General features: G+C 42.9%; 1 protein-coding gene across 1 annotated transcript in view; it reads left to right on the top strand.

The window, feature by feature from the left end:
• Positions 1-26962, top strand: part of NFKB2 (nuclear factor kappa B subunit 2) — an 87996-nt gene that overhangs the window by 2050 nt on the left and 58984 nt on the right. Inside the window, exons 2-3 of the mRNA XM_075841610.1 lie at positions 20857-20938; positions 24222-24262. Of these exons, the coding sequence (XP_075697725.1) occupies positions 20857-20938; positions 24222-24262 (123 nt within the window). The remainder of the gene's footprint in view (positions 1-20856; positions 20939-24221; positions 24263-26962) is intronic.

Below are 26962 nucleotides of genomic sequence, written 5' to 3'. Positions count from 1 at the left end.
GAAAGGTGTCCGCGTTCAATGAAAGTGAATGGGTCCATTTTTGCAGACAGCAACTGCGGTCCGCAAAAACTGAGGTTTTTTACGGTCATGTGCATGGGGCCTTTGCAAAAGAAATAAAAAGGTAGGGGGATGGGAGGGGGTGTACTGTGTAGTGGAACGATGAGAAGCTAACCCTTGTACATTACATATATAGAAGGTATACGTTTGTGTTTAGGAACCACCTACAGTAAGTGATAATTATTTTAGTACTAAATTGCAATATTTGTATTAAGCCCTTGACGCACCATGAAGACACTACGTCACGGTGCGGGGGTTGAAGTATGGAGCGAGCTCCCGGTGTCCTCTGCGTATTACAGCTGACACCTTGCCGTCCCTGGCAGTTAGTGCAAGAACTCTTATCCTGGCCCTTTAACCACTTAAAAGCCACAGTCAATAACCACCACGGCATCTAAGCCATTAGAAAAAGGGGGGCTACCCCCTCCAACAGCTCATCGCCTCCCCTTAATGCGATCGCGGGGTGCCGATGGTGGCCTAATGAACGTCTCTTGGTCTGCTGTCCTACTGCTCCTGTTAAGCCGTGTCTTTGGGAGCTGGTAAAAATGACAATACACTGCGATACATTAGTATTTCAGTGTATTGTAACAGCGATCTGACAATCACTGGTTCAAATCACCTTGGGGGACTAATAAAAAATGTTTAAATATAGTTAAACAATGTTTTTAGTAGTGTACAAAAATATCACGTTTTAAAAAAAAAACTTTACTCTTTTTTTCCCCTCTAAAACAATGTAAAACATATACAAAATTGGTATCGCTGCGTCCGTAAAAGTGCAAACGATTACAATATAACATTATTTTTTAGTCCCACAGTGAATGGCGTAAATAAAATTAAATGCCAGAATCGCTGTTTGTGTCACCTTAGCGCTAATTTTTTTTATAAAAAGTGATCAAAAAGTCGTATGTACCAAATAGTACTAATAAAAACTACAGCTCATCCCGCAGAAAATAAGCCCTCACACCGCTCAAGCGACGGAAAAATAAAGTTATTGCTCTCCGAATATGGCGACATAAAACAAACATTTTTTTTAAAATCATTTTCCCAGTACATTATATGGCGTTCCAATAAAAAATACAAATCCTGCTGCAAAGAATAAGCCTTCACACCACTCTATTGACAGAAAAAAAAAACCGTTCAGGCTCTTTGAAGGTTGGGACTGAAAAATGAAAACGAAAACACAAAAGGTCTTGGGCTTCAAGGGGTTAAAGGGAGTTTCCAGCTTTGTGTAAATTTAAAGGGGGTTTCCCACTACAAACATGTATGCATCAATAGCTTATTCTATTAGCGGTTTCAAATCTCCCATTGAGTATAATGCCCGTCCACACCTCCTGGCGCTAAACATTGATGGCAAACCTTATCGATACTGTGATGGGAAATCCCCTTTGATCAGTGTGAAAATGTCCGCAACTTTCTAATCTACTTTGTGCTTCGCTTCTTCACCATTTTCAACATCTTTACCTGCTGTTCGTGAATGAAAACATTCATGTTTATATCCAGATCAGTGCAGACCTCCTTTTCACAGTTGAAAAGTGGATACATAGTTACATAGTTAGTACGGCTGAAAAAAGACACATGTCCATCAAGTTCTGGATATGTACAAATGTATCCAGTCTAGATAATCTGTGAGTTCACATCTATGGGAGTTACGAAAACGGCATAACTCCGCGAGCTACGCTATTTTCCTAATTTCCAACCATGTAATTCGGAAGTGACCGGGGGGCAACGGGAACTAAGAAGAGTAGAATGGGGTCTAGAGGGCCCGGTTCTAGAGATAGGTGCGGGTTCCAGAGGTTGGCATATCCTGTGGATATGCCATAAATGTCCCTGATGGGCAAACCCTTTTAAATATCATATTTATTGTATAGATCACAAAAAATTAACAATGTTGCCAATTACAGGCTGTTAAAAAACAACTGATCCAGTGAAGTGGTAACATTTACTTGCAGAGTATGGTGCCACCTGGTGTTCAGAGTCTGTAGCAATGTGCTCGTCCATCTAATATGCTGAGTGCTGGACACGCATTCTCAGTCACTCCCTACAGTTAGGTCTCTGCGTAGTGATCCTCTATTTTTGCCGCTCTGTAGTGAACAAATAGTTTTCTGCCCTGCTTGTCAGGGAAGGTGCGGAGTCTCTACAGCACTATAGCTGAGGAGACTCCTGCAGGGGAAGTAAGAAGGACTATATCGTCATCTGCCAGAGAAGGAAGGAGAATGACTCTGCTCAGACCCCCTCCCATAGCAACACAGATCAGCACCAGCATCGAGGACACATGGAAGCAAAAAATTATGAAAAACTCTTGAGAATTACGTTAAAACTGATATTGACAAAATTTCTGGACTACTGGTATGAAAATTCCCTGTAGTTAGCCAACGGGGCGTGAACTACAGTGAATCTCCCGGAGTTGAGCCATCTTCACTGCCTCGGATGCTGTAAAAATAGTACGAGGCAGCTTAAAGGGTTATTCCCATCTACAAAAATCTGTCGTTCTCGTGATATTCTTGATTGAAGTCGCTGTCCGTCCCTCTTTGTTTGTAGCTCGTTGTCTAGGGATCCGACCACCGCTATTTACCTTTAGCGGTGGCCGCGCATGCGCAATGGTATCCTCTCCATCCTCTCATGAACGCGCATATCGACGCATGCACAGTAGATGCAGGGCAAGGCACCAGTCGTGGGGAGAAGTCCGCTGAAGGTTTGTGAAGTGTATGTGTGTATGTGTGTGTTTGTGTATATATGTGTGGTTTGTGTTTTTTTTAAATCTTTTCTGTGGTTCGCCGGGTGCTGATGCAGGACCGGTGCGGCGACTAAACATATTACATGGGGGGGGCAGCTTAGCTAGAGGGGGAGAAGTGGCTTGCCGCAACGGGGTGAAGAGTGTTGCAGAGAAGGGTTGAAGTGCTGTTGAAATTCACGATGTGTTCGTCTCAACCAGGCTTACCATGCCTGGTTGAGACGAACATTCTCCCGATGCTGCTAGAATTAGAGCAACGTCGAGAGCGCGCACACTGCAGAGCGGCTTGATTGACATCGAGCTGCTCACGCCCATTTTTATAAAAGATAACCAGCACTAGCTGAGTTATCAAGTTTTTTAAAAAAAAGGTAGTTAGGGAATTTAATTTTTTTCACAGCAATATGATTTTTCTAATTGTATCTGCCTGTAAAACAGATAGTAATACCACACAAAATAATTACTAATTCACATTTCCCATATGTCTACTTTGTTTGCATCGTTTTTTGAACGTTTTTTTTCTTTTTCTAGGACATTACAAGGTTTAGAAATTTAGCAGAAATTTCTTACATTTTCAAGAAAATGTCAAAAGGCTATTTTTCAAGGACCAGTTCAGTTCTGAAGTGGATTTGAGGACCTTATATACTAGATAGACCCCATAAATCACCACACTTTAAAAACTGCACCCCGCAAAGTATTCAAAACAGCATTCAGAAAGTTTATTAACCCTTTAGACGTTTCACAGGAATTAAACAGGCTCTGTCACCAGATTTTGCAACCCCTATCTGCTATTGCAGCAGATCGGCGCTGCAATGTAGATTACAGTAACATTTTTATTTTTAAAAAACGAGCATTTTTGGCCAAGTTATGACCATTTTTGTAGTTCTGCAAATGAGGCTTGCAAAAGTCCAAGTGGGTGTGTTTAAAAGTAAAAGTCCAAGACTTACCTGCTAACGGCGATGCTGTTGCAGAATCAACTGAAGCCTCTGGTGCCGATGTGTCCTCGCTCGTCTGACACGATGCAGGACCTGTGAGTGACGTCACAGCGTGATCTGGCAGAAGCTGGGCGTTCTGAAGAGAAGTGGATGATACTTCTCGTCAGAACGCCCAGCTAGTAAAAGTAGTAAAAACGCCCCGATGTACGCACATAATACACGCCCACTTGGACTTTTACTTTTAAACACACCCACTTGGACTTTTGCAAGCCTCATTTGCATAACTAAAAATGGTCATAACTTGGCCAAAAATTCTCGTTTTTTAAAAATAAAAACGTTACTGTAACCTACATTGCAGCTCCTATCTGCTGCAATAGCAGATAGGGGTTGCAAAATCTGGTGACAGAGCCTCTTTAAAGCAAAGTAGAGGGGACATTTTCAAATTTAAATTTTTTTTTTTCCCAAAATTTATTTGTAATATATTTTTTTTCTATAACACAGAAAGTTTTACCAGAGAAATGCAACTCAATATTTATTGCCCAATTTATGCAGTTTTTAGAAATATCCGAGATGTGGCCCTAGTGCACTAATGGACTGAAACGCAGGCCTCAGAAGCAAAGGAGCACCTAGATGATTTTGGGGCCTCCTTTTTTTAAGAAAATATTTTAGGCACCATGTCAGGTTTGAAGAGGTTTTGTGGTGCCAAAACAGTGGAAACTCCCCCAAAGAGACACTGTTTTGGAAACGACACACCTCAAGGAATTTATCTAGGGGTATAGTTAGCATCTTGACCCTACAGGTTTTTTGCTATATTTATTGGAATTAGTCTGTGAAAATGAAAATCTAGTTGTTTTCTGAAAAAACATAGAAATTTTTACAAGGAATAAAGAAGAAAAGCACCCCAAAACGTGTAAAGTAATTTCTCCTGATTACGTCAATACCCCATATGTGGTAATAAACTGCTGTTTGGACCCACGGCAGGGCTCAGAAGGGAAGAAGCGCTGTTTGGCTTTTGGAGCTCAAATTTAGCTGGAATAGATTTCGGTGCCATGTCACATTCGCAAATCCCCTGAGGGACCAAAACAGTGGAAGCACCCCAAAACTGGCCCCATTTCGGAAACTACAACCCTTAGGCGGGATTCACACGACAGGGTTTCCCGGCCGGGTGCCGGCCGTTCATAAATCACCCGGCTGCATTAGGAATAATAGACCCCTAATGGGGCTATTCACACGACCGATTTTTTGACGGGCGGGAAAACCGGCCATCAAAAAATAGGACATGCTCTATTTTCGGCCGGGTGCCCGGCCGCCCGGCTCCCATAGAAGTCTATGGGGCCGGGGTAATACCCGGCCATCACCGGAATGTGTCCCGAGTGATGGCCGGGTCTACCGTCGCTCGCGCACTCTCTCTCTCTCTCCTCCTCACAGTGCAGAGTGCATGTGAGGAGGAGGGTCTTTTATTGCTCGATGTAGGAGTCGGAATCCCCAATCCCCGGCCGGGGATTGGGGATTCCGCTACAGGAGAAGTGCGTGACTACACTGTCCAGATATGGACACAGCGAAGTCACTCACTTCTGCAGCGGAATCCCCGACTCTATGGCCGGGGATGCCGCTACAGGAGTAGTGCGTGACTACACTGTCCATATATGGACACAGCGAAGTCACGCACTTCTGCAGCGGAATCCCCGACTCTATGGCCGGGGATGCCGCTACAGGAGAAGTGCGTGACTACACTGTCCATATATGGACACAGCGAAGTCACGCACTTCTGCAGCGGAATCCCCGACTCTATGGCCGGGGATGCCGCTACAGGAGAAGTGCATGACTACACTGTCCATATATGGACACAGCGAAGTCACGCACTTCTGCAGCGGAATCCACGACTCTATGGCCGGGGATGCCGCTACAGGAGAAGTGAGTGACTACACTGTCCATATATGGACACAGCGAAGTCACGCACTTCTGCAGCGGAATCCCCGACTCTATGGCCGGGGATGCCGCTACAGGAGAAGTGCATGACTACACTGTCCATATATGGACACAGCAAAGTCACGTACTTCTGCAGCGGAATCCCCGACTCTATGGCCGAGGATTCCGCTACAGGAGAAGTGAGTGACTACACTGTCCATATATGGACACAGTGACGTCACTCACTTCTGAAGCGGAATTCCCGACCTGTGGCAGGGAATTCCTCTTCAGGAGAAGTCCGTGACTACACTGTCCATATATGGACATTGAAGTCAGTGACTTCTCCTGGAAGGGGGGGGGGGGATGTGTGCAACCTACAGGGGGCTGTGTGGGATCACCTACAGGGGGCTGTGTGGGATCACCTACAGGGGGCTGTGTGGGATCACCTACAGGGGGCTGTGTGGGATCACCTACAGGGGGCTGTGTGGCATCACCTACAGGGGGCTGTGTGGCATCACCTACAGGGGGCTGTGTGGCATCACCTACAGGGGGCTGTGTGGCATCACCTACAGGGGGCTGGGTGGGTGGCATCACCTAGAGGGGGCAGGGTGGGTGGCATCACCTAGAGGGGGCAGGGTGGGTGGCATCACCTAGAGGGGGCAGGGTGGGTGGCATCACCTACAGGGGGCTGGTGGGTGGCATTACCTACAGGGGGCTGTGTGGCATCACCTACAGGGGGCTGTGTGGCATCACCTAGAGGGGGCTGGGTGGGTGGCATCACCTAGAGGGGGCTGGGTGGGTGGCATCACCTAGAGGGGGCAGGGTGGGTGGCATCACCTAGAGGGGGCAGGGTGGGTGGCATCACCTAGAGGGGGCAGGGTGGGTGGCATCACCTACAGGGGGCTGTGTGGCATCACCTACAGGGGGCTGTGTGGCATCACCTACAGGGGGCTGGGTGGGTGGCATCACCTAGAGGGGGCAGGGTGGGTGGCATCACCTAGAGGGGGCAGGGTGGGTGGCATCACCTAGAGGGGGCAGGGTGGGTGGCATCACCTACAGGGGGCTGGTGGGTGGCATTACCTACAGGGGGCTGGTGGGTGGCATTACCTACAGGGGGCTGTGTGGCATCACCTACAGGGGGCTGGGTGGCATTACCTACAGGGGGCTGGGTGGCATTACCTACAGGGGGCTGGGTGGCATCACCTACAGGGGGCTGGGTGGCATCACCTACAGGGGGCTGGGTGGCATCACCTGCAGGGGGCTGGGTGGCATCACCTGCAGGGGGCTGGGTGGCATCACCTGCAGGGGGCTGGGTGGCATTACCTACCAGGGGGGCTGTGGCATTATCTACAAAGGGCTGTGTGTGGCAACAAATTTAAATGAAATTCATCCGATTTTAAAACGGACAGGGAAAAAAACGGATGCAAATCGGGTCCAAATCGGCCGGTAAAAACGGCAACTCGGCCCGGAACGGAATCGGAACGGATGCAAATCGGATGCAAACCGGCCGGGAAAATCGGCCAAAAATGGCCGATTTTCCCGGCCGACACTCGGACCCTGTCGTGTGAATGAGGCCTTAAGGAATCTTTCTAGGGGTATAGTGCAAAATTTCTTAGAATTAGGCTGTGAAAATGAATATCAATATTTTTTTTTCCACTAAAATGTTGCATTTTTTTCATTTTCACAAAGTATAAAGGAGAAAAAGCACCCAATTTTTTGTAACGCAATTTCTCCCGAGTACAGCAATACCCCCCCGTGGTCATAAATGTTTTTTCATTAGAAATTAATTAACCCTTTTCAGGACTGATCCATTTTTTGCTTTTTCATTTTTGTTTTTCCCTCCCCGCTTTCCAAGAGCCATCCTGTTTTCTCTTTTTCCATCAGTAGAGCGGTGAGAGGGCTTATTTTTTGCGGTACGAGTTTAAAGAGGCTCTGTCACCACAATATAAGTGCCGTATATCCTACATGAGATCGGCGCTATAATGTAGGTGACAGCAGTGCTTTTTATTTAAATAAACGATCTGTTTTTACCACTTTATTAGTGATTTTAGATTTATGCTAATGAGTTGCTTAATGCCCAAGTGGGCGTATTTTTACTTTAGACCAAGTGGGCGTAGTACAGGGGAGTGTATGACGCTAACCTATCGGCATCATGTACTCCTTTCCATTCATTTACACAGCGCATAGGGATCCTGTTAGATCCTTATGTGCTTTCTTATACTTACACATTAACAATACTGAAGTGTTTAGACCGTGAATAGACATTCCACGGAATGTCTATTCACAATCTCTGCACTTCGTTACTGTTTCTATGGTAGTTCCAGCAGAGGAAGCGTGATCTCGCTGTAACCTGTCATTTACAGCGTAATCTCGCGAGATCACGCTTCCTCTGCTGTAACTACCACAGACAGAGTAACGAAGTGCAGAGATTGTGAATAGACATTCAGTCTAAACACTTCAGTATCATTAATGTGTTAGTATAAGAAAGCACATAAGGATCTAACAGGATCCCTATGCGCTGAGTAAATGAATGGAGAGGAGTACATGATGCTGATTGGTCAGCGTAATACACTCCCCTGTACAACGCCCACTTGGTCTAAAGTGAAAATACGCCCACTTGGGCTTTAAGCAACTCATTAGCATAAATCTAAAAACGCTAATAAAGTGGTAAAAATAGATTTGTTTTTTTTTAAATAAAAAGAATTACTGTCACCTACATTATAGCGCCGATCTCCTTATGTAGGAGATAGGGCACTTATAATGTGGTGACAGAGCCTCTTTAAGATTCTATTGACTCCATTTAAAGTACCATTTAATGTACAGGGAAACTGAAAATAAAATTCTTTTGCAGGCTGAAATTGGAAAAAGCTGTGAGTCCTCCATTGTTTTATGGGTTTCGTCTTTACGATTTTCACCGTGCGGTAAAAACGACAACTTTAATTTTTTCCTGAGACTCCATACGATTACGTTTTGTTTTTTTTTAATGCGTGAGGGCTTATTTTTTTGTGGGACGAGCTGTAGTTTTTATTGGTGCAGTTTTTTGGTACATCTTTTTTTTATCACTTTTTACGGCGTTCACCGTGCGAGTTAACAATGTTATATTGTAATAGTTCGGACTTTTACTGATGTAGCGATACCAATTTTGTTCTATTATTTTTTTACATTACTTTAAAGGAAAAATGCAAAAGGTTTTTTTTTTTGGACTTGAAATATATATTTTTTTCACTAATAACTATATTTACTTTCTTTTTTACACATTGTATTACTCCCCCTAGGGGACTTGAACGAGCAATCATTAGAATACACTGCAGTTCTAATGTATTGCAGTATAATATAATTTTTACAGGCTCCTGTAACAGCGCGATCGCTGTTCCTGTCCGTTAGTCCCGGGTGTCAGCTGTAATACACAGCTGACACCTGCAGCATATGGAGCAAGCTCCGTGCATGAGCCCACTTCATATATAACGACATTCTATTGGATGGTGCAAAGTGAAAATTACAATTTTCCGCTGATATGCCATTTTAGTGCACAATATGTTGTGCCCGGTTTTTGCCACTGAAGACAAATACATCATACAATGTTGAGTGGGTTCTCCTGGGTATAAAATGTCATACATGTGGACGTAAACTGGCGTTTGGGCACGCTGTGGTATTCAGAAGGGAGGGAGCGCCATTTGGCTTTTGGAGCGCAATTTTGCTTGGCAGTTGTTCTGTTTGGGGTTCTACTGGTATTTCAGTTTATAATGTGGGGGCATATGTAATCTGTGCGGAGTACATCAGGGCATAATAAGAGGGTATAATAATGTGGTACATAAATAATTCATAGATGTGTGGTCAGTGTCGCACTGATAAATGGTGCCCAATCTTATCCACTTTTGGAACACTCTGGACAATTTGTGTCGCCATATTCTGAGAGACAGAACTTTTTTATTTTATCTCCACCGGAGCCGTGTGAGGGCTTATTTGTTGCGGGACGATCTGTAGTTTCTATTGGTACCATTTTGGGATACATGCCATTTTTTGGCAAGCAAGGTGGCCAAAAAACATAAATTCTGACAATGTCTTTTGTCCTTACAGTGTTCACCGTGTGCTATAAATGACATTTTACTTTATTCTGCAGGCCGATACGATTACGGCGATACCATATGTATATAGTTTTTTTTATGTTTTGTAGCGTTTGTGCAATAAAATCACTTTTCTATAAAATAATTAAATTTTTTGTCACCATATTCTGAGAGCTATAACTTTTTTTATTTTTTTAGTCAAAAAAGCTGTGTAAGGGCTTGTTTTTTGCGGAATGGGTTGTCTCATTTTTTTTATTGGTACTATTTTGGGGTGCAAACATGCAACTTTTTGATCACTTTTTATTCTATATTTTGGTAGGGGTGACCACAAAAATAGTGATTCTGGCATTTTGTTTTTTTACTTATTTTTTTTTTTTTTGCGTGTTTATCGTGCGGGAAAAATAATATATAGTTTTATAGTTACGAACGCTGTGATACCAAATATGTGTACTTTTTTAACGGTTTAATTTTTTCCTATAATAAAAAACTTCTAGGAAAAAAAGCATTTTTTGCAACTTTATAACTTTTTTTTTTTGTTACACTTTTCTCTAAAACATTTTTAATACCTTTTTTTTTTTTTTTAATTTTTTTTTTTACTTGAAGACCTGCAGCACTAATAGCTGCTGTAATGCATTACACTACCTAAGTAGTATAACGTACTATAGACTGTCAGTGTGAGTCACACGGAGAGGAAGCCTATAGGCTTCCGTGCATGGCAGACCCGAAGGCCGTTGGTTGTCATGGCAAAACCGGAGGCCATACAACGGCAGCACCGGTCCCCGGGAAAGTTTGTTGTAGCAACAAACTTTGCAGTTTGTTGCTACAACAAACTTTCCCGGCGATTACATGATCGGGACCTCAATCAATTAGGTTGCCGGTCATGTCTCCAGGACCAGAGGCCAGTGTTAACAGCGCGATCCAGGTGTCAGCGCTACTCTGAGACACCCGGATCGCGCTGTTAACACCCACCGTGAATTCACATCGGCGCTGCACAGAGCCGAGCAAGCTCCGACGTGAATTTACAGTGGGCGGTCGGGAAGCGGTTAAAAAAAGATGGGCATTGAAAACTGAGCAAGTGTCAGTTTTCCATGTCCATTTTGCAGCAGTGCCCATTTCTATAGTTTCGCAATGTCACTGTAGATAGTGCCCACATAGTGACATAGGGCCACAGTGCCTGCATATAGTGACATATTGCCATAGTGGCCACATAGTCAGTGCCACAGTGCCCACATAGTGCGACCCCCCCCCCATATAGTGCCACTGTGCCCATGTATGTAGTGCCACCCACCCTTGCAGATAGCACCTCCTATGTAGATCGCAGCACCCCATCTTCCTTATAGATAGCATCCCCACATGTAGGTCTCACCCCCACCCCCCCCATGTAGATTGCAGCACAACCCCCACTCCCTAGTAGATTGCGCCCCCACATGTAGATTGTGCCCCCCCCTTCTTCCTTGTAGATATTGCCACTGTGGCTGCCACTAGGCGCTGAATCCCCGGCCAGAGGTTGCCGACGCTTTGGCTGGGGATTCCGCTCCTAGTGTGAGCTACTGTAATGCAATCTACAAGAGAGGGGGGGGGGGGGGGGTGCTGCGATCTGCAATGAGGGTAGTGGTGCGATCAAGGGTGGGGGGGTGTATTGTGATCGGCTATGGGGGTCCCTGCGTCCCAGTGGAACTGCTGTTCCGTACTGTATAATTTTGTTCAGTACAGAACAGCAGTTCCATGGGGAAGCCAGGACAGAGCGGGGCGGGCGGCGCTTCCTCGTGCATCACGGCGCCACTAAAGAATCGATTCAACGATACTGTTAAAAAATAGAATCGTGAGAGTTCTTGAGGGCGAATTAATTAGAATAATCGCCCAGCCCTATCTTGAGTCTATGGAGGGATCTGTGAAAACGGAAGAAAATAGGACCTGTTCTATTTCTCAACGGATTCTTCATATGGTCCGTTGAAACAACGGCCGTGTGAACGGCCCCATTGAAACACATACGTAACATTGTAAAGGTTTTCCCCTGTTTAAAATGAGAAAATGTTCCTGGAACTGCTTCTATGGGAAAACATAATCATGGATTTACTTGCGGCTTTCAATGTTGTGATCGCCATTTCAGTTGAGCTTATAAAAATACAGCAACCCTTAACGTAATGTGTCTAAACGTAAATTAGAGTTTTACACATTTCATTCACATTCATGTAACATCTGAATGCTGCGTTTTCAAACTGCACAAAAACAGAGGAAAAAAATGTAGCCTAATGCAAAGTCTGATCTTTAGTAATTTTGCAGCATTATTGCAGTTGTATTACCAGGTAGTCACTGCACATTTATGATAATGACCATGATGCGTAGACAAATTTTCTGGCCAATGGATCAAATGGGTTAGAAAACATAATTTTATTACACATCATAAAATCTAACACTTGTTTCACTACCTCCACACGAGCGCTACGTGTACGGGCACTCTATGAAGTCTAAGGTCTGTATGAGTTTTCAGTTTCTGTATGTAAACAAGATTGGGTGTTAAAGGGGGTTTCCAGACTTTAAAAATTGTGTGCAAATAATTAAACCTCAGTCAGATTAGTCACTTACTAATGTACTGTCTGTCTGTAGCTGAAATGTCTCTGTAAGCCAATCTCGCGCGCAGTCACATGACCATGCTCCTGTGTTTATCTCCTGCTTGTTTGATGTCCCATACACTAAACACCTACTGTCTCACATCACATATGCTCTAATATCTCCACTGCTCTCCCTCTCCCTCCCTATCTCTGGAGCAGTGCAGGGTCTCGCAGCAGAACAGCAGTGCTGTGTCTCGATGGCACTACATTGTAACAGGGGGCATGCAGGCTGCTGTAAATAGAGACAATGTCTGTGAGAAGGGAGAGGAATCATGGGAATCGTAGTCCCTTACATGGCAATCCCTCCCATAGCAAGCCCTTTTAAAATGAAAACTACAGTGCTGGGCAACATAATAAAAATGAAAAATAACTACTTTTTAACTATGGTGCCATCATTTGGTGACCATTCAGAGACATAGAGGTACTTTTCTGTTTTTTTTCATTAGCTTGGAAAACCCCTTGCTTAAGGTCTCTGTTCGCGGTCAGTAAATGTAAATATTATGTAGTTGCAGAGCTTTTGCATTATACAATAAATAAGCTATGTTTACATAAAGCCTGGAAAATCCCTTTAAGAACTTGAAAGTTCAGTTGTTCATTCACTGCATTATAAGCTCCTGTTTATCTGTTAAAAAAAACCAAAAAACAACAATTCATGTCCATACTCTCAAAGTGTAAACGGAGCACTCTCTGTGCAAGATGTTGTCTAAGGCCCCAGGCACACAGCCGTACCCGTAATTACAGCCCGCGATTGTGGGCACATTCGGGTTCTGACAGCCGCCCGCATTTTCGGGCCACACTCCAAATACAAAGTATGGGATTACGGCCCGTAAAACACGAAAAATACGACATGCTCCATAATTCCCGACACAGTTCCACGGCATGGACACCCATCTGTAGCGATACGGAAAAGTGTCCACGGCCAATAGAACTGAATGGGTCCGTAATTGTGGACCATAATACGGTCATCCAATACATAAAAACTATTTTTTTCTCCGTATTTGCAAAGTAAAATATGCAATATTTATATGCAGAAATATTCTTCCCATCGAAACGACTGACACCTTGACAAAACTGATGGACCCCATTATAACTCAGTGAGGCGGCCACTGGGGCCCGTTGGGCACTGGTGGTTACATCTTACAATGGAACCAGCACGGCAGAGAGGTTTCCATTATAAATGAAAACCACGATGCAGATGTGAACAGAGCCTTATATAGATCGCCTGCTCCTGTACTGTGTACATACAGCCACAGGATAAGGCTCCATTAACATTGAAATGTACTCCTTTTCTGTCGGGGTTCTGGTATTTTGGATGGTGGGAATAGCTTAGTAAAAAAATACTGGAAGCCTGATGGCTGCCATTGTAAGTCAATGGGATCCATTAGGATCAGTCGTTGCTGTCATGAAGCCATGACCCTAGTGTGATCAGGATGAAGCTCATAGTTACCGTATGTCATACAATCACATTACCGTGGCATCTGAATATGTGCTGAAGGCTTTCATTGATGTGCACAGGTGCAGGACCATGCCATGCCATGGCTGTGGAAGATACAGGACTATGTAGGGTCCCTACGTTTAGCGTGTACTTTGGGAGAGTTCACGAGGTACACGCTAAACGTGTCTAAAGGGCTCCATAAGTTTGACGGAGACCAAAAGTGTATCCTTTTTTGGGGGAAAATAGAGTAGTGCAGTAGAGTACTCTATTCCGTCACGCATGATCCTGCAAAAAAGTATATTACACCTATGGGTGACATACGCCGATGTATGGCATACGTCACAGGTATATGTTAACGTGTAAGTCATGGACCCTCAATAGCTTTTTACGATATATATTTTACACACGTACACGATTAGACTCTATAATGACAGATGCCACTGTAAAGGCATCCGTCACAGCCTACGTTTAATGTATACGTCGGGAGCTTTACCCGGCGTATAGGTTCAACGTAGGGCCAAAATGTGATGTGCACAGGCCCTAAGTTATATTTTTGTTAACTGTTACTTTTTATAGCATCAAACAACCTGTTTCAATAAAAGAGTCCCCGTTTGTCTGTGGATTAGACCGCATGCTTTCAGTGCGGAGGTGTTAGTGTAGATCGAAGACTAAAATGTGTCCCCAGCTGCACCCAAGGAAGTGAGATTTACCCCTGCTGTAAATTCAGTTTCATTTGTCTCCGTTGGTGTACATCTAAAGGTTCATTTAATTAATTAAAGGAAATATACAGGACCAAATATAATAAAGTATTTTTTTGCTTGAAGGCTGGGTCATTCTACATCTTCTCATAAACTTATTTACTGGGGTCCTGAAATACAAAGATCTCTGCCCTGTTCACTATAGAAATAAACACTCCCTCTTTCTGCTAGATATTACGGGATTCAACTGAAGCGATATATTTACAGAGGACTGGATGATCACACCTGACGGAGTGTATAAGAGCTGATGGTCATCTACCATGTAGAGGGCCGAGAGATCTCAGTCTAAGGCTACATTCACATGAGTGTATCAGATTCATGCACCAGTCTAGGCTACATTCACACGAGTTTATAAGATTCACGCATGAATCTGGTCCGTTATGCATCAGTGTACTTTGTGAGTGGCGTGCGTTATTCATACACTCGCAAAGCACATTTTTAATTTTTTTTTAAAATTATTTTACATTTAATTGAATTGCCCAAATCATGCATCGCCCACGGATGTGCATCCGTGTAGGTGCGTGATAACGCACCAATATAGGACATGCAGTGAGTTTCACACAACGGACTATCGCTGCGTGAAAACTCCTGCATGTGTGCACAGTCCCATTGAAGTCAATGGGTCCGTGTGCTGCGCGTGATTTCCCTGCACATCACACTTACGTTATTCAGTCACATCTGTTAAGGCTCCATGCACACGGACATATTAAGGCTCCTAACAAGATTCAAGTCGTTTTGTTCTCTCAGATCGCTTATGGAATGTGAATAAAGCATGGCATGTTACTATATATACTGCGTTCTGGGGGTATCCTCTCCTAAAGACATTACTTCTAGACGAGAATACCCCAGTAATCTGGTGCTCTACAGAGGCACGGAGGCGGCACATGGAGAGCCTATGGCTACATAGTAAGGAACTGTAGAGACTGTGCTGCCGTAAAGGTGCCGCACTTGGCTATGGGGATGGATAGGGGAAAAAAAAGAAAAGCAAACCCCCCCCCCCCCCCAATCAGTTTACTTGAATGTACAAATCTCTACTCCCAGTTTATTTACTACAGTACAACAGAATGTCTAGTATTTTCAAATTTCTATTTTTTTGACAACCTAATAACATATTTAGGAAAATCTACTGAATCAGAATGTGTGGGTTAGAGTTGACTGTGAGGTTAGACATCCTGTTGTGTTGGTGGTGAATTATCATTACTTCACAATGTGGATCCCTGTACAAGCTCTTTAGAGATTCATGGCTACACTGCACAATCCCGTCTTATTACAACCTGATTCATTCTTGACTTTCAATAGTGAAATCTTTGATTATGAGCTCTCGGTTTTTTTTTCTGGTCTTTCCACTGGTGGTTCCCGTAAGTCAGCAAGACAAAAGCAATCAAATATGAATCTCAGATACAAAAAAAATAAATCTATCTGCATCCTGTTAAATGATAATGTCATACTGGAGATTTTGCCTCAAAGCAGTGATTTCACGATTATCAGCAGGTTTACAATGTCAGTTTGTGTATATTGACTGGGAATGAATGTTGTATCGTTTTTGCAACCAACTTTTTGTTGTAAAGTGCATGGGTTGGCAAGTAAAAATTAGCAGGTTTTACCTTCAGGCTCTTATTGACCAACTTTACGTTGACATTGCTCAAAAATAATAGGTATTGTAATCCGCAAACACCAAGGCTCACATTTATGTCAAAAGTGGGTTCATTTTAGCAAATTTCTAATTTAAAGAGGCTCTGTCACCAGATTATAACTGCCCTATCTCCTACATAATCTGATCGGCTCTGTAATGTAGATAACAGTGGTTTTTATTTTGAAAAATTATCATTTTTGAGCAAGTTATGAGCAATTTTAGATTTATGCTAATTAGTTTCTTAATGCCCAACTGGGTGTTTAACATTTGACCAAGTGGGTGTTGTAAAGAGAAGTGTATGACGCTGACCAATCAGTGACCAATCTCCATTCATGTCCATTTGTACTCGGCACAGTGATCTTGCGAGATCATGCTGTACTGTCCTATACACCCACATTAACTTTACTGAAGTGTCTTGAAAGTGCATAGACATTGCCTCCAGCCAGGACGCGATGTCTATTCACACTCCCGACACTTCGGTAAAGTTTGTGTGGGACTTACTCGCACAACACAGCATGGAGGCAATGTCTATTCACTCTCAGGACACTTCAGTAAAGTACATGAATGGAGAGAAGTGTATGACGCTGATTGGTCAGCGTCATACACTCCTTTACAACACCCACTTGGTCAAAAGTTAAAAAACGCCCAGTTGGGCATTAAGAAACTAATTAGCATAAATCTAAAATTGCTCATAACTTGCTCAAAAATTATCGTTTTTCAAAATAAAAAACACTGTTATTTACATTACAGCGCCGATCAGATTATGTAGGAGATGGGGCACTTATAATCTGGTGACAGAGTCTCTTTAAAGAGGACCTGTCACCTCTCCTGACATGTCTGTTTTAGTAAATACTTGTATTCCCCATGTACTAACGATTCTGGGGCATCTTTCCATTGTACCGTTCCTCTGTTATTCTTTCTAGAAATTTCAGAATACATTGACAACTGGGTGTTACCTGTTGGGGGCGTGTTTCTACACAGACTGACAATGTCCAATAAGACTTGACAGTGAGACTGTGTAGGGACACGCCCTATTGACAAGGGGAATGATTACACCCAGATGTCCATTTATTCATACATTTCTAGGAGGAATAACAGAGGAACGGCACAATGCAGAGTTCAAAGAAAAGCTGTTGCAGAGTTATTTTGTGGGGAATAGAAGTATTGACTAAAACAGACCTGTCAGAAGAGGTGACCCGTCCTCTTTAAAGCTAGACTACTTTATTGACGTGTTGTGACAAGTGTATGACTTGATCTGCCTCCTTTGATAAATCTGTTAAGATGTACATCACTGCCATTAACTTTCAGACTGGGTAAGATTTCTCCACTTTTTCTGTGCAGGGGTCTTTGTGGAGATGAGACTTTTCTCATTTGTGACTTTTTTTTTTGCGACCTCTAAGAGTCACGTTTTATAAATGTGTGTAAAATCTGGCCGAGCATTTAGCCACGCCCACTCTACACTCCGCTTTTACAAGCTGACTTGCAGGACGCAAATGGCTCTAAATTCTGGCACAGCTGGTTAATAAATGTCATGCAGCAAATTAGACACTATTCTGAAGTAAAATGTGCCCCCTAAAGTGTCTCAAATACATTAATAAATGTGGCCCAAATTACTTCTTAAAGAGGCTCTCTCACCACATTATAAGTGGCCTATCTTGTACATAATGTGATTGGCGCTGTAATGTAGATTACAGCAGTGTGTTTTATTTAGAAAAACAATAATTTTAGACCTATTTTAGCTTTATGCTAATGGATTTCTTAATAGACAACTGGGCGTGTTTTTACTTTTTGACCAAGTGGGCATTGTGGAGAGAAGTGTATGAGGCTGACCAATCAGCGCCATACACTTCTCTCCTTTCATTTACTCTGCACATAGTGATCTTACTAGATCACTATGTGCAGCCACATACACACACATTAACGTTACTGAAGCGTCTTGAGAGTTAATAGACATCGCGTCCCACCAGGACGCGATGTCTATTCACAATCCCGACACTTCAGTAACGTTTGTGTGTGACTTACTCCCACAGCACAGCGAGATCACGCTGTGCTGTCATTTACTGCATAATCTCGCAAGATTACGCTTGCTGTACTTTAAATCCCACACAAATGTTACCGAAGTGTCGGGATTGTGAATAGATATCCCATCCTGGTTGGACACGATGTCTATTAACTCTCAAGACGCTTCGGTAACGTTAATCTGTGTGTATGTGGCTGCACATAGTGATCTAGTAAGAGGAAACGCCCACTTGGTCAAAAAGACGCCCAGTTGTCTATTAAGAAAGTCATTAGCGCTTCGGTGGTGGTCAATGGGATTTTGTCCCCTTCCTTTTCTCTCCATAGAGGCACGAGGCAGGGGTGCCCATTGTCACCTCTGCTGTTTGCACTAGCCATAGAACCTTTGGCTATCTGCATCCGGTGTGATGCGGCCCTTCAGGGTATTCGGATTGGCCCGCGAGAAGACCGCATAGGATTATACGCTGATGATATGTTGCTATTCTTGGCCAATCCGAATGCCTCGCTACCTAGAGCTATGAGACTGATGGAGGTGTTTAGCAGCTTTTCTGGCCTACATATTAATTGGAGTAAGTCCTACCTCATGCCTCTCCATTCTTATAACTGTGGGTGGGATTCACATTTTCAGAGTTTACAGGTTGTGCATAGTTTTAAATATCTGGGTATATGGATATCTCGGGATAGCTCACATTCTTATGATATAAATGTTTACCCCTTACTGTCCTATTTGAAAGATAAATTTGCAATCTGGAAGGCGCTCCCCTTATCGGTGGCGGGTAGGATCAACCTCCTTAAAATGGTTGTGTTACCTAAACTGTTATATATCTTGGAACATGCGGACACACTGGTTCCTAAAAAGTTCTTTCATTTGGTCAACTCTCTATTCTCTCCATTTATTTGGGGTAAGAGTAGGCATAAACTCAAACTCGATACCCTGCAGAGACCTAAACAGATGGCTGGTGCGGCACTACCGGATGTGTTTCTTTATTATTTGGCAGGTCAGCTCCGATATATTCGGCTTTGGCTCTTAGATGACCCTTTGCCCAACGCCGAACATCATGTAGCCCATTTCCTCAGAGTTCCTAATTTGTGGCCCGTTTTAGAACCTCACGACTTTAGTCCTAGACATACTTTACCACTGATTAAACTAGCGAAGCAAGTGTGGTCTCATGCAAAGACATTGTTGAACTATACTGATACTGTGGCTGAAATGCCTATTTGGTCCAACCATGGTCTGCCTTACTTTTTGGGTTTTCATGATCATGCATTCTGGGAAGGTCTAGAGGTGACACAAATGAAACATTTGAGTACTGATGATGGTCATGCTTTGTCAGCTAGGGAGATTACAAGACACATTCCAGGTACCAGAGAGGGACACATTTAGATGTGTACAACTACACCACGTACCAAGGTCCCAATTTAGGCACGCTCAGACCTTGATATCTTCCTTACCACTTACAGGGATACTCCGAACACAAGGCCCACGGGGGTTGATATCTGTAGTATATACACATTCCTTCTGTCTCAAAGGTTAGCTCGCGCCAAAGGTGCGGTGGAACTCAGATGGAAGGGGCTGATCCCTACCTTGACTGAGGGGGATTGGTTCGACGCAATGTCTTCACACCTTTTGGTATCGCCTGCGGCGAATAATAAAATGACGCAGCTATATATCATTCATAGATGCTATATTACCCCAACCAGGCTATTGCATATGGGAAGAGCTTCCTCGGCAAACTGTAAAAGATGCCATCATGATCGGGCGGACTTTGACCATATGATGTGGCACTGTCCGGTAATTCCCAGTTTCTGGAGAGGGGTTACAGACTTCCTCTCTTCAATAACGGATAAATGAGTCCCCTGCAACGCTGGTATATGTTTGTTGGGTCTGCTCCCATTGGATTCCTGGACACATTATGAAGGTATATTTTTACGTGTGGCCTTGTTCATGGCCAGGAAGGCTATTGCACTTCGCTGGATGGGAGACCTTCATCCAACAGTTCCACAATGGAAGAAGTTGATTAACTCTGTACTATCCTATGCTAACCTAGTGTACAAACATCGGGGATGTCCGTATAAGTTTATGGAGGTTTGTGGCCGGTGGTGCTCATCATCCCTTGCATCTTTTAACGTGGGAGACCTCAGGGCCTACCTATCCATACATGGGATATATGTGGGTTGAAGTGGTGAGGATGTGGGCCATAGAGTGGGCGGTTGCATGGTCTGGTTGTAAAGAGAGATCTGACCTGGAATGTACAGTTCTTTTAATGTATTGATGTTTGCATTTGTCTAACTTTTCCCTCTAAATGTGCTGTTTATATTCTGTGAAGTGCCGGATATTGATGTTCCACATCTCATTCTTATTGTACAAGGAGATCAACGTTGTTCTTTTATTTTTGTTACATGAAAAAATGGGTTTCTTGTATGTCACCCAACACGTTATGATTATCATATACATGTATCACTTACTTTTCAATAAAAAGAGTTTGAAAAAAAAGAAAGTCATTAGCATAAAGCTAAAACAGGTCATAACTTGGTGAAAATAGATCGTTTTTCTAAATAAAAAACACTGCTGTTATCTACATTATAGCGCCGATCACATTATGTACAAAATAGGGCACTTATAATCTGGTGACAGAGCCTCTATAAGCAATATAGAATTTCATGATTTTAAGAATATTCTTGACTTTATTTTCTTTTATGTCTCCCTAAACAGCTTATTCACAACGGGAATCTTGATGAAAATGGTTTTGGCTATCCACAATCAATAAATCACCATGAACCTGATTCAGATATTCGTAAGTTGAAATGAAATCGTAATTGTACTGCAATGCCAGTAGATGTCACTTATTGGGAATTCCTTCTTTATTGACTCCTATCATGTTAAAGGAATTTTTCTGGACTTTTCTCAATTGGCAGCAGGGCAGGGGATGACATAACATAAACTAGCAGATGCTCTCCTCCTAAAGTGACCCCGCTCCAGCATTGAGGTCCCGTTCTCCATGGTTCCCATCCGGGAAATCCTAAAGCGGTCACGTGTTAGTTAGCTATATGCCGCTGGCCCGCTGCATACCAAGCGCTGTGATCAGTGGACCATTCGTGACAGAGTCACTGCTGAGGGCAGAGATTGGCTGCAGTGGCACTTGACCAATGAAATTCACGGGATCGCTGCAGGAGCTTCTGGGACAGGAGCAGTGGAGAACGGGACTTCAGCACTGGAGCGTGGGGGGTATCTGCTAGATTATTTTGTTATGCCGTCCACTGCTCTGCTCCGATTGTAAAACGTCTCGGATAATCCATTTAAAACCTTATGCATATGGCAGATCACTGGTCTGTCCAACCGGAGACCTGATCGGATATTCGTACTTCTCTATACCTCAGATGGAGCCTTCCAAATCCCACATAAAAATAGTGGCATGGTAGGGGAGAGTATCTCCGACATACGGTCTCATGGCACTCCATGTCGCTGTGGAGCTCTGCCGCGTGTATGAGAACTAAGGGCTAATAGATGAGAAATAATTGAAAATTCTCTATCCAGCTGCAGAAATAATGTAATCTGTTTTTGAAACCGGTGGAGATTATATTCTGATTAATGGATGTACTGAGAATAAGTATCCAATCAATTAAGTGTAAAGTGAGAAAGTTATTAGCTGGCTCCTGCGGGTCAAACACAGAACCAGCCCTCGCCAACTGAACTGACATATTCGGCTGAGACTGAACGATACAGCTTCAATGTATGCAGGATACATAGAAGCAGTATTTTTAAAAAGTAAAACAAAAAAATGTATAAAAGGGATTTGGAAAGTTTCTTAAACACAAAAAAATACATTCATTTAATAATAATGAATAGTAATAAAACAAAATAGGTTACAAAGGTGTACAAAGCCTTTTAAGGCCAAAATGGGGCTGGCCATTTGGGGTTAGGAGTTCTCTTAAAGGGCTAGCTTCTGTGATGACAAGCTGCCTTCACTATGAACTACTCTTATTAAGTGATAACCGGCTGTAAGGTTACATAGTCTAGGACTTCTTTAGAGTTAGGCCCCATGCACACGAACGTGCTTTTGCGGCCGCAATTCCCCCGAAAATCCACGAGAGAATTGCGGCCCCATTTGTTTCAATGGGCCCATGTACACGACGGTGGTTTCCACGGTCCGTGAATGGCCCAGGAACCTGGACCGGAAAAAGAACGGACATGTCTTATTACAGCAGTGTTTTGCGCTCCAGGCTCTCAGAAAATAATGCACGCGACCATGTGCACGGCCCGCGATTTGCAGGCGGCTTTCGGGTGACACTCTGCGGCTGGCCGGCCCGAAAATCATGGCCGTGCACATGGCTATGGTCGTGTGCATGAGGCCTAAGGGTATATTTACATGAGTCATATATATTTTTTTTTTGCCATGGTTTTCGTAATCAAGGCAAAGCCGAGGTGGTTTTTACAAAAATGACAATTTCAGAAAAAAAACCTTCGTTACAATACTCTAAATCAATCATCATGCTTTATCCCTTTTCTCACCTCCAAAACGAAGGATTCTGTGTATAGTAAAGGGTTAGGGGATTGAGTGCACCATGCCCAAATCGGCTTTTTTTTTTTTTTTGGTAAAGATATTCTTTAATATGGCTGAATTACCCTTTTTAAAATTACATTTTGGACAAAAACTGAAAATTCAGTTTGAAGGTGAATTCATACTTTTGGATCTGTTTCAATGCATAGGGTAAAATCTGTGGCTAATCCACAATATGTGGACTATGCCTTAGATGTAGCGTAAGGGTATGTTCACACGGCCTATTTTCGGCTGTTTTTCGGGCTGTAAACGCCCGAAAATTCGGAAGCAGAACGCCTCCAAACATCTGCCCATTGATTTCAATGGGAAAACGGCGTTCTGTTCCGACACTTCTTGGGACGTTTTTGGAGCCGTTTTCCATAGACTCTAGTGAAAAAAACGGCTGTAAAAAACGCAGCGAAAATCGAGAGTGGCACAAAAAACTTCTGAAAATCAGGAGCTGTTTTCTCTTGAAAACCGCTCTGTATTTTGAGACGTTTTTGAGTTGAACATACCCTAATTGCTGCAGATTTTCTGTCTGGATTAGTGGGCAGCGTATAAGTAGCAGAAAAGTGGAGGAGATTTAACAAATCTAATCCTCATGCTGCAAAAAATTTCCATGCAGAAATTGACCTGAGGTGCGGATTTCTTAATCCGCATCATCTCAATTTATGCTGCCAAAGGGTTGCGCATTAGTTGCAGATTTTCCTCTTTGAGTTAAATTGGGAAGGAAAAATCTACAACAAATAGCGAAGGTCCGGTCTATAGTTTGTGACAGGCTTTTTACTAGGAGAAGATGCACAGGTCTAGCGAGGGTACAGTGAGCCGCCCCCAGACCTGCGCTCCTTCTAGTGAAGTGTCTGTCGGACACTATAGACTGGACAGCAGCAGAGCGCATCACATTCTTTTTCCTGCCCTCGGCTGCCGCCGATGCCAGCAGTGTATGGAGGGGGGAAGAGGGTACAGGGAGCCGCCCCCATAACTGCGCCGCTTCTTCTAGTGAAGCGCCTGTCACACACTATAGACCGGACAGCAGCAGAGCTTGTCACATTCTCTTCTCTGCCCTCTGCTGCCGGTTCCAGCAGTGTATAGAGGGGGAATGGGGTACATGGAGCTTATTCTCCTAGTGAAGCGCCTGTCACATACTAATGACTGGACACCAGCTGTGCTGTCCCTGTGCTCTGCTGCTGCCTGCTACTCTATAGAGAACTGTATAGTACATAGAGGCAGAGAGACCTTCCTATTTGCGAAAGTTAAGTTACGCTTTAAAACACAAATATAAAAAAGTTGCAGAACTGTTCATTCATACAGTGATCAAGCTTTAATTATATAAACCCAGAAACCCCTCTAAGTTTTGCCAGCCAACTTTGTGTGGATTTTTTTTTTTTTTTTAAGAATTGTGTATTCCTACCATAGCTTGTGCCCAAAAATACCTAATATTCTGTGAATGGGGAGTTGAGAATGATGCAAATGTAATGACTTTTTGCTTTTAAGTATTTTTTTTTCTTATATACATTTATGTAATTTTGTTTCATTTCAGAAAATGGTCCATATTTGGCAATCATCGAACAGCCCAAACAGGTAATTACATTGTGTTCCTAAGATAATGGAAGTTAAAGTGGTTGTCCAGGATTAGATAAACATGATTGCTTTCTTCCAAAAACAGCGCCACACCTGTCCACATTATATGTGTGTGCTATTGCTGAATCCTATTCTCTTCAATTGAGCTAAGCTGCAATACCAGACACAACCAGTGGACAGGTGTGGTGCTGGTTCTGGAAGAGAGCAGCCATGTTTTTCTTATCCTGGTCAACCCATTTACGCTGTGAGGAAGGGAAATGAATACATGAATATACATGTTTTCTGTTATGCCTTTACCCATCCTCTTTGTCTTATGAAGTCAATATATATAATTTCATATATGGTGGTAATATTATGTACAGTACATAGTTGCTATCACTTTGTGACGAAGACCAAGAGGTCAAACTCACCACAAACAAAATCCAAACCCGTGAGATCTCTGTTTTAGCAAATACATATATTCCTCACGAAATAACAATTCTGCAGCAATATTTAGAATTTGGTGTTGTGCCTTTCCTCGGTTATTCCTCCTGGAAAATATATGAATAAATTAAGAACTTTTTGTGAAAAACACAGCAAAAAAACTTGCATTTTGCCTGCAACGTGGGAACTCCGCCTTAGACCTCATGCACACGGCCGTGCCCATAATCACGGCCCGCATTTTCGGCCCGTGTTCCCATACAAAGTATAGGAGCACGGCCAGTAAACCGCAAAAGATAGGACATGTTCTATCTTTTGCGGTACAGTTCTACGGCACGGACACCTATCCATAGCGATCCGGAAAGGCGTCCGCGGCCAATAGAACTGAATGGGTCCGTAATTGCGGAGATTTTTTCCGGTCGTGTGCAAGGGGCCTTAGACAACACCCATCCAGGGTAGACTCATCAATGTCACCTCTACACACTGCCAGCACTCCTTCCACTGAATGATACAGGTGAAGTTGTAGTGAGTTAGTGTAGTCGGTTAACTAAAGTGGGTGACTTCACAGGACAGAGAATTTCTTTAACCCTTTCAAGACTGAGCTCATTTTGACCTTCATGACCAGCCCCATTTTCTCAAATCTGACATGTCAATTTATGTGTTAATAACTCTGGAATGCTTTTGCCTATCCAAGCGATTCTGAGATTGTTTTCTCGTGACATATTGTACTTTATGTTAGTGGAAAAATTTGGTCAATAAATTAATTGCTTATTTGTGAAAAATACCAAAATTTAGAGAAAATTTGCAAAAATTATAATTTTTCTCATTTTAAATGTATCTGCTTGTAAAACAGATAGTAATACCACGCAAAATAGTTACTATTTTATATATTCCATATGTCTACTTTATATTTGCATAGTTTTTTGAACATTATTTTATTTTTCTAGGACGTTACAACGTTTAGAACTTTGGCAGCAATTTCTCACATTTTCAAGAAAATTTCAAAAGGCTATTTTTACAGGGACCAGTTCAGTTCTGAAGTGGCTTTGAGGGCCTTATGTACTAGATAGACCCCATAAATCACCCCATATTAAAAACTGCACCCCTCAAAGTATTAAAAATAGCATTCAGAAAGTTTCTTAACCCATTAGGCGCTTCACAGGAATTAAAGCAAAGTAGAGGTGAAATTTACAAATTTTATTTTTTTTGCTGAAATTCATTTGTAATAAAAAAAAATCTGTAACACAGAAGGTTTTACCCGAGAAATGCAACTCAATATTTATTGCCCAGATTCTGCAGTTTTTAGAAATATCCCACATGTGGCTCTAGTGTGATAATCGACTGAAACACAGGCCTCAGAAGCAAAGTAGCACCTAGTGGATTTTGGGGCCTCCTTTTTTTAGAATATATTTTAGGCACCATGTCAGGTTTGAAGAGGTCTTGTGGTGCCAAAACAGTGGAAATCCCCCAAAAGTGAGACGGTTTTGGAAACTACACACCTCAAGGAATTTATCTAGGGGTACAGTTAGCATCTTGACCCCACAGGTCTTCTGCTATATTTATTGGAGTTTGTCTGTGAAAGTGAAAATCTACTTTTTTTCTGAAAAAATATTTAAAAAAAATTATATTTGCAAGGAATAAAGATTAAAAAGCACCCCAGAACTTGTAACGCTACTTCTCCCGATTACGCCAATACCCCATATGTGGTACTAAACTGCTGTTTGGACCCACAGCAGAGCTCAGAAGGGAAGGAGCGCCATTTGGATTTTGAAGCGCAGATTTTGCTGGATTGGTTTTCAGTGCCATGTCGCGTTTGCAACGCCCTGGAGTATGCAAAACAGTGGAATCCCCCCAAAACTGACCCCATTTTGAAGACTACACCCCTCAAGGAATTGTTCTAGGGGTATAGTTAGCATTTTGACCCCACAGTTTTTTTGCTGAATTTAGTGGAATTAGGCCGTGAAAATGAAAATCTACTTTTTTCTGAAAAAACATAGAAATGTTTAATTTTTACAATGAATAAAGGAGAAAAATTACCCCAAAATTTGTAAAGCAATTTGTCCTGATTACAGCAATATGCCATATGTGGTAATAAACTGCTGTTTGGACCCACGGCAGGACTCAGGAGGGAAGGAACAATATTTGGCTTTTGGAGCTCAAATTTAGCTGGACTTGTTTTCGGGTGTCATGTCGCATATGCAAAGCCCCTGAGGTACCAAAACAGTGGAAACCTCCCAAAAGTCCCTTTAGGGGACTGGAACGAGCGATCATTAGGTCGCT

The sequence above is a fragment of the Rhinoderma darwinii genome, chromosome 11, assembly GCF_050947455.1.
Source record: "Rhinoderma darwinii isolate aRhiDar2 chromosome 11, aRhiDar2.hap1, whole genome shotgun sequence".
In the NCBI taxonomy this organism is placed as follows: Eukaryota; Metazoa; Chordata; class Amphibia; order Anura; family Rhinodermatidae; genus Rhinoderma; species Rhinoderma darwinii.
The sequence above is the reverse complement of the archived record's forward strand: the minus strand, read 5'-3'. Positions and strand labels throughout refer to the sequence as shown.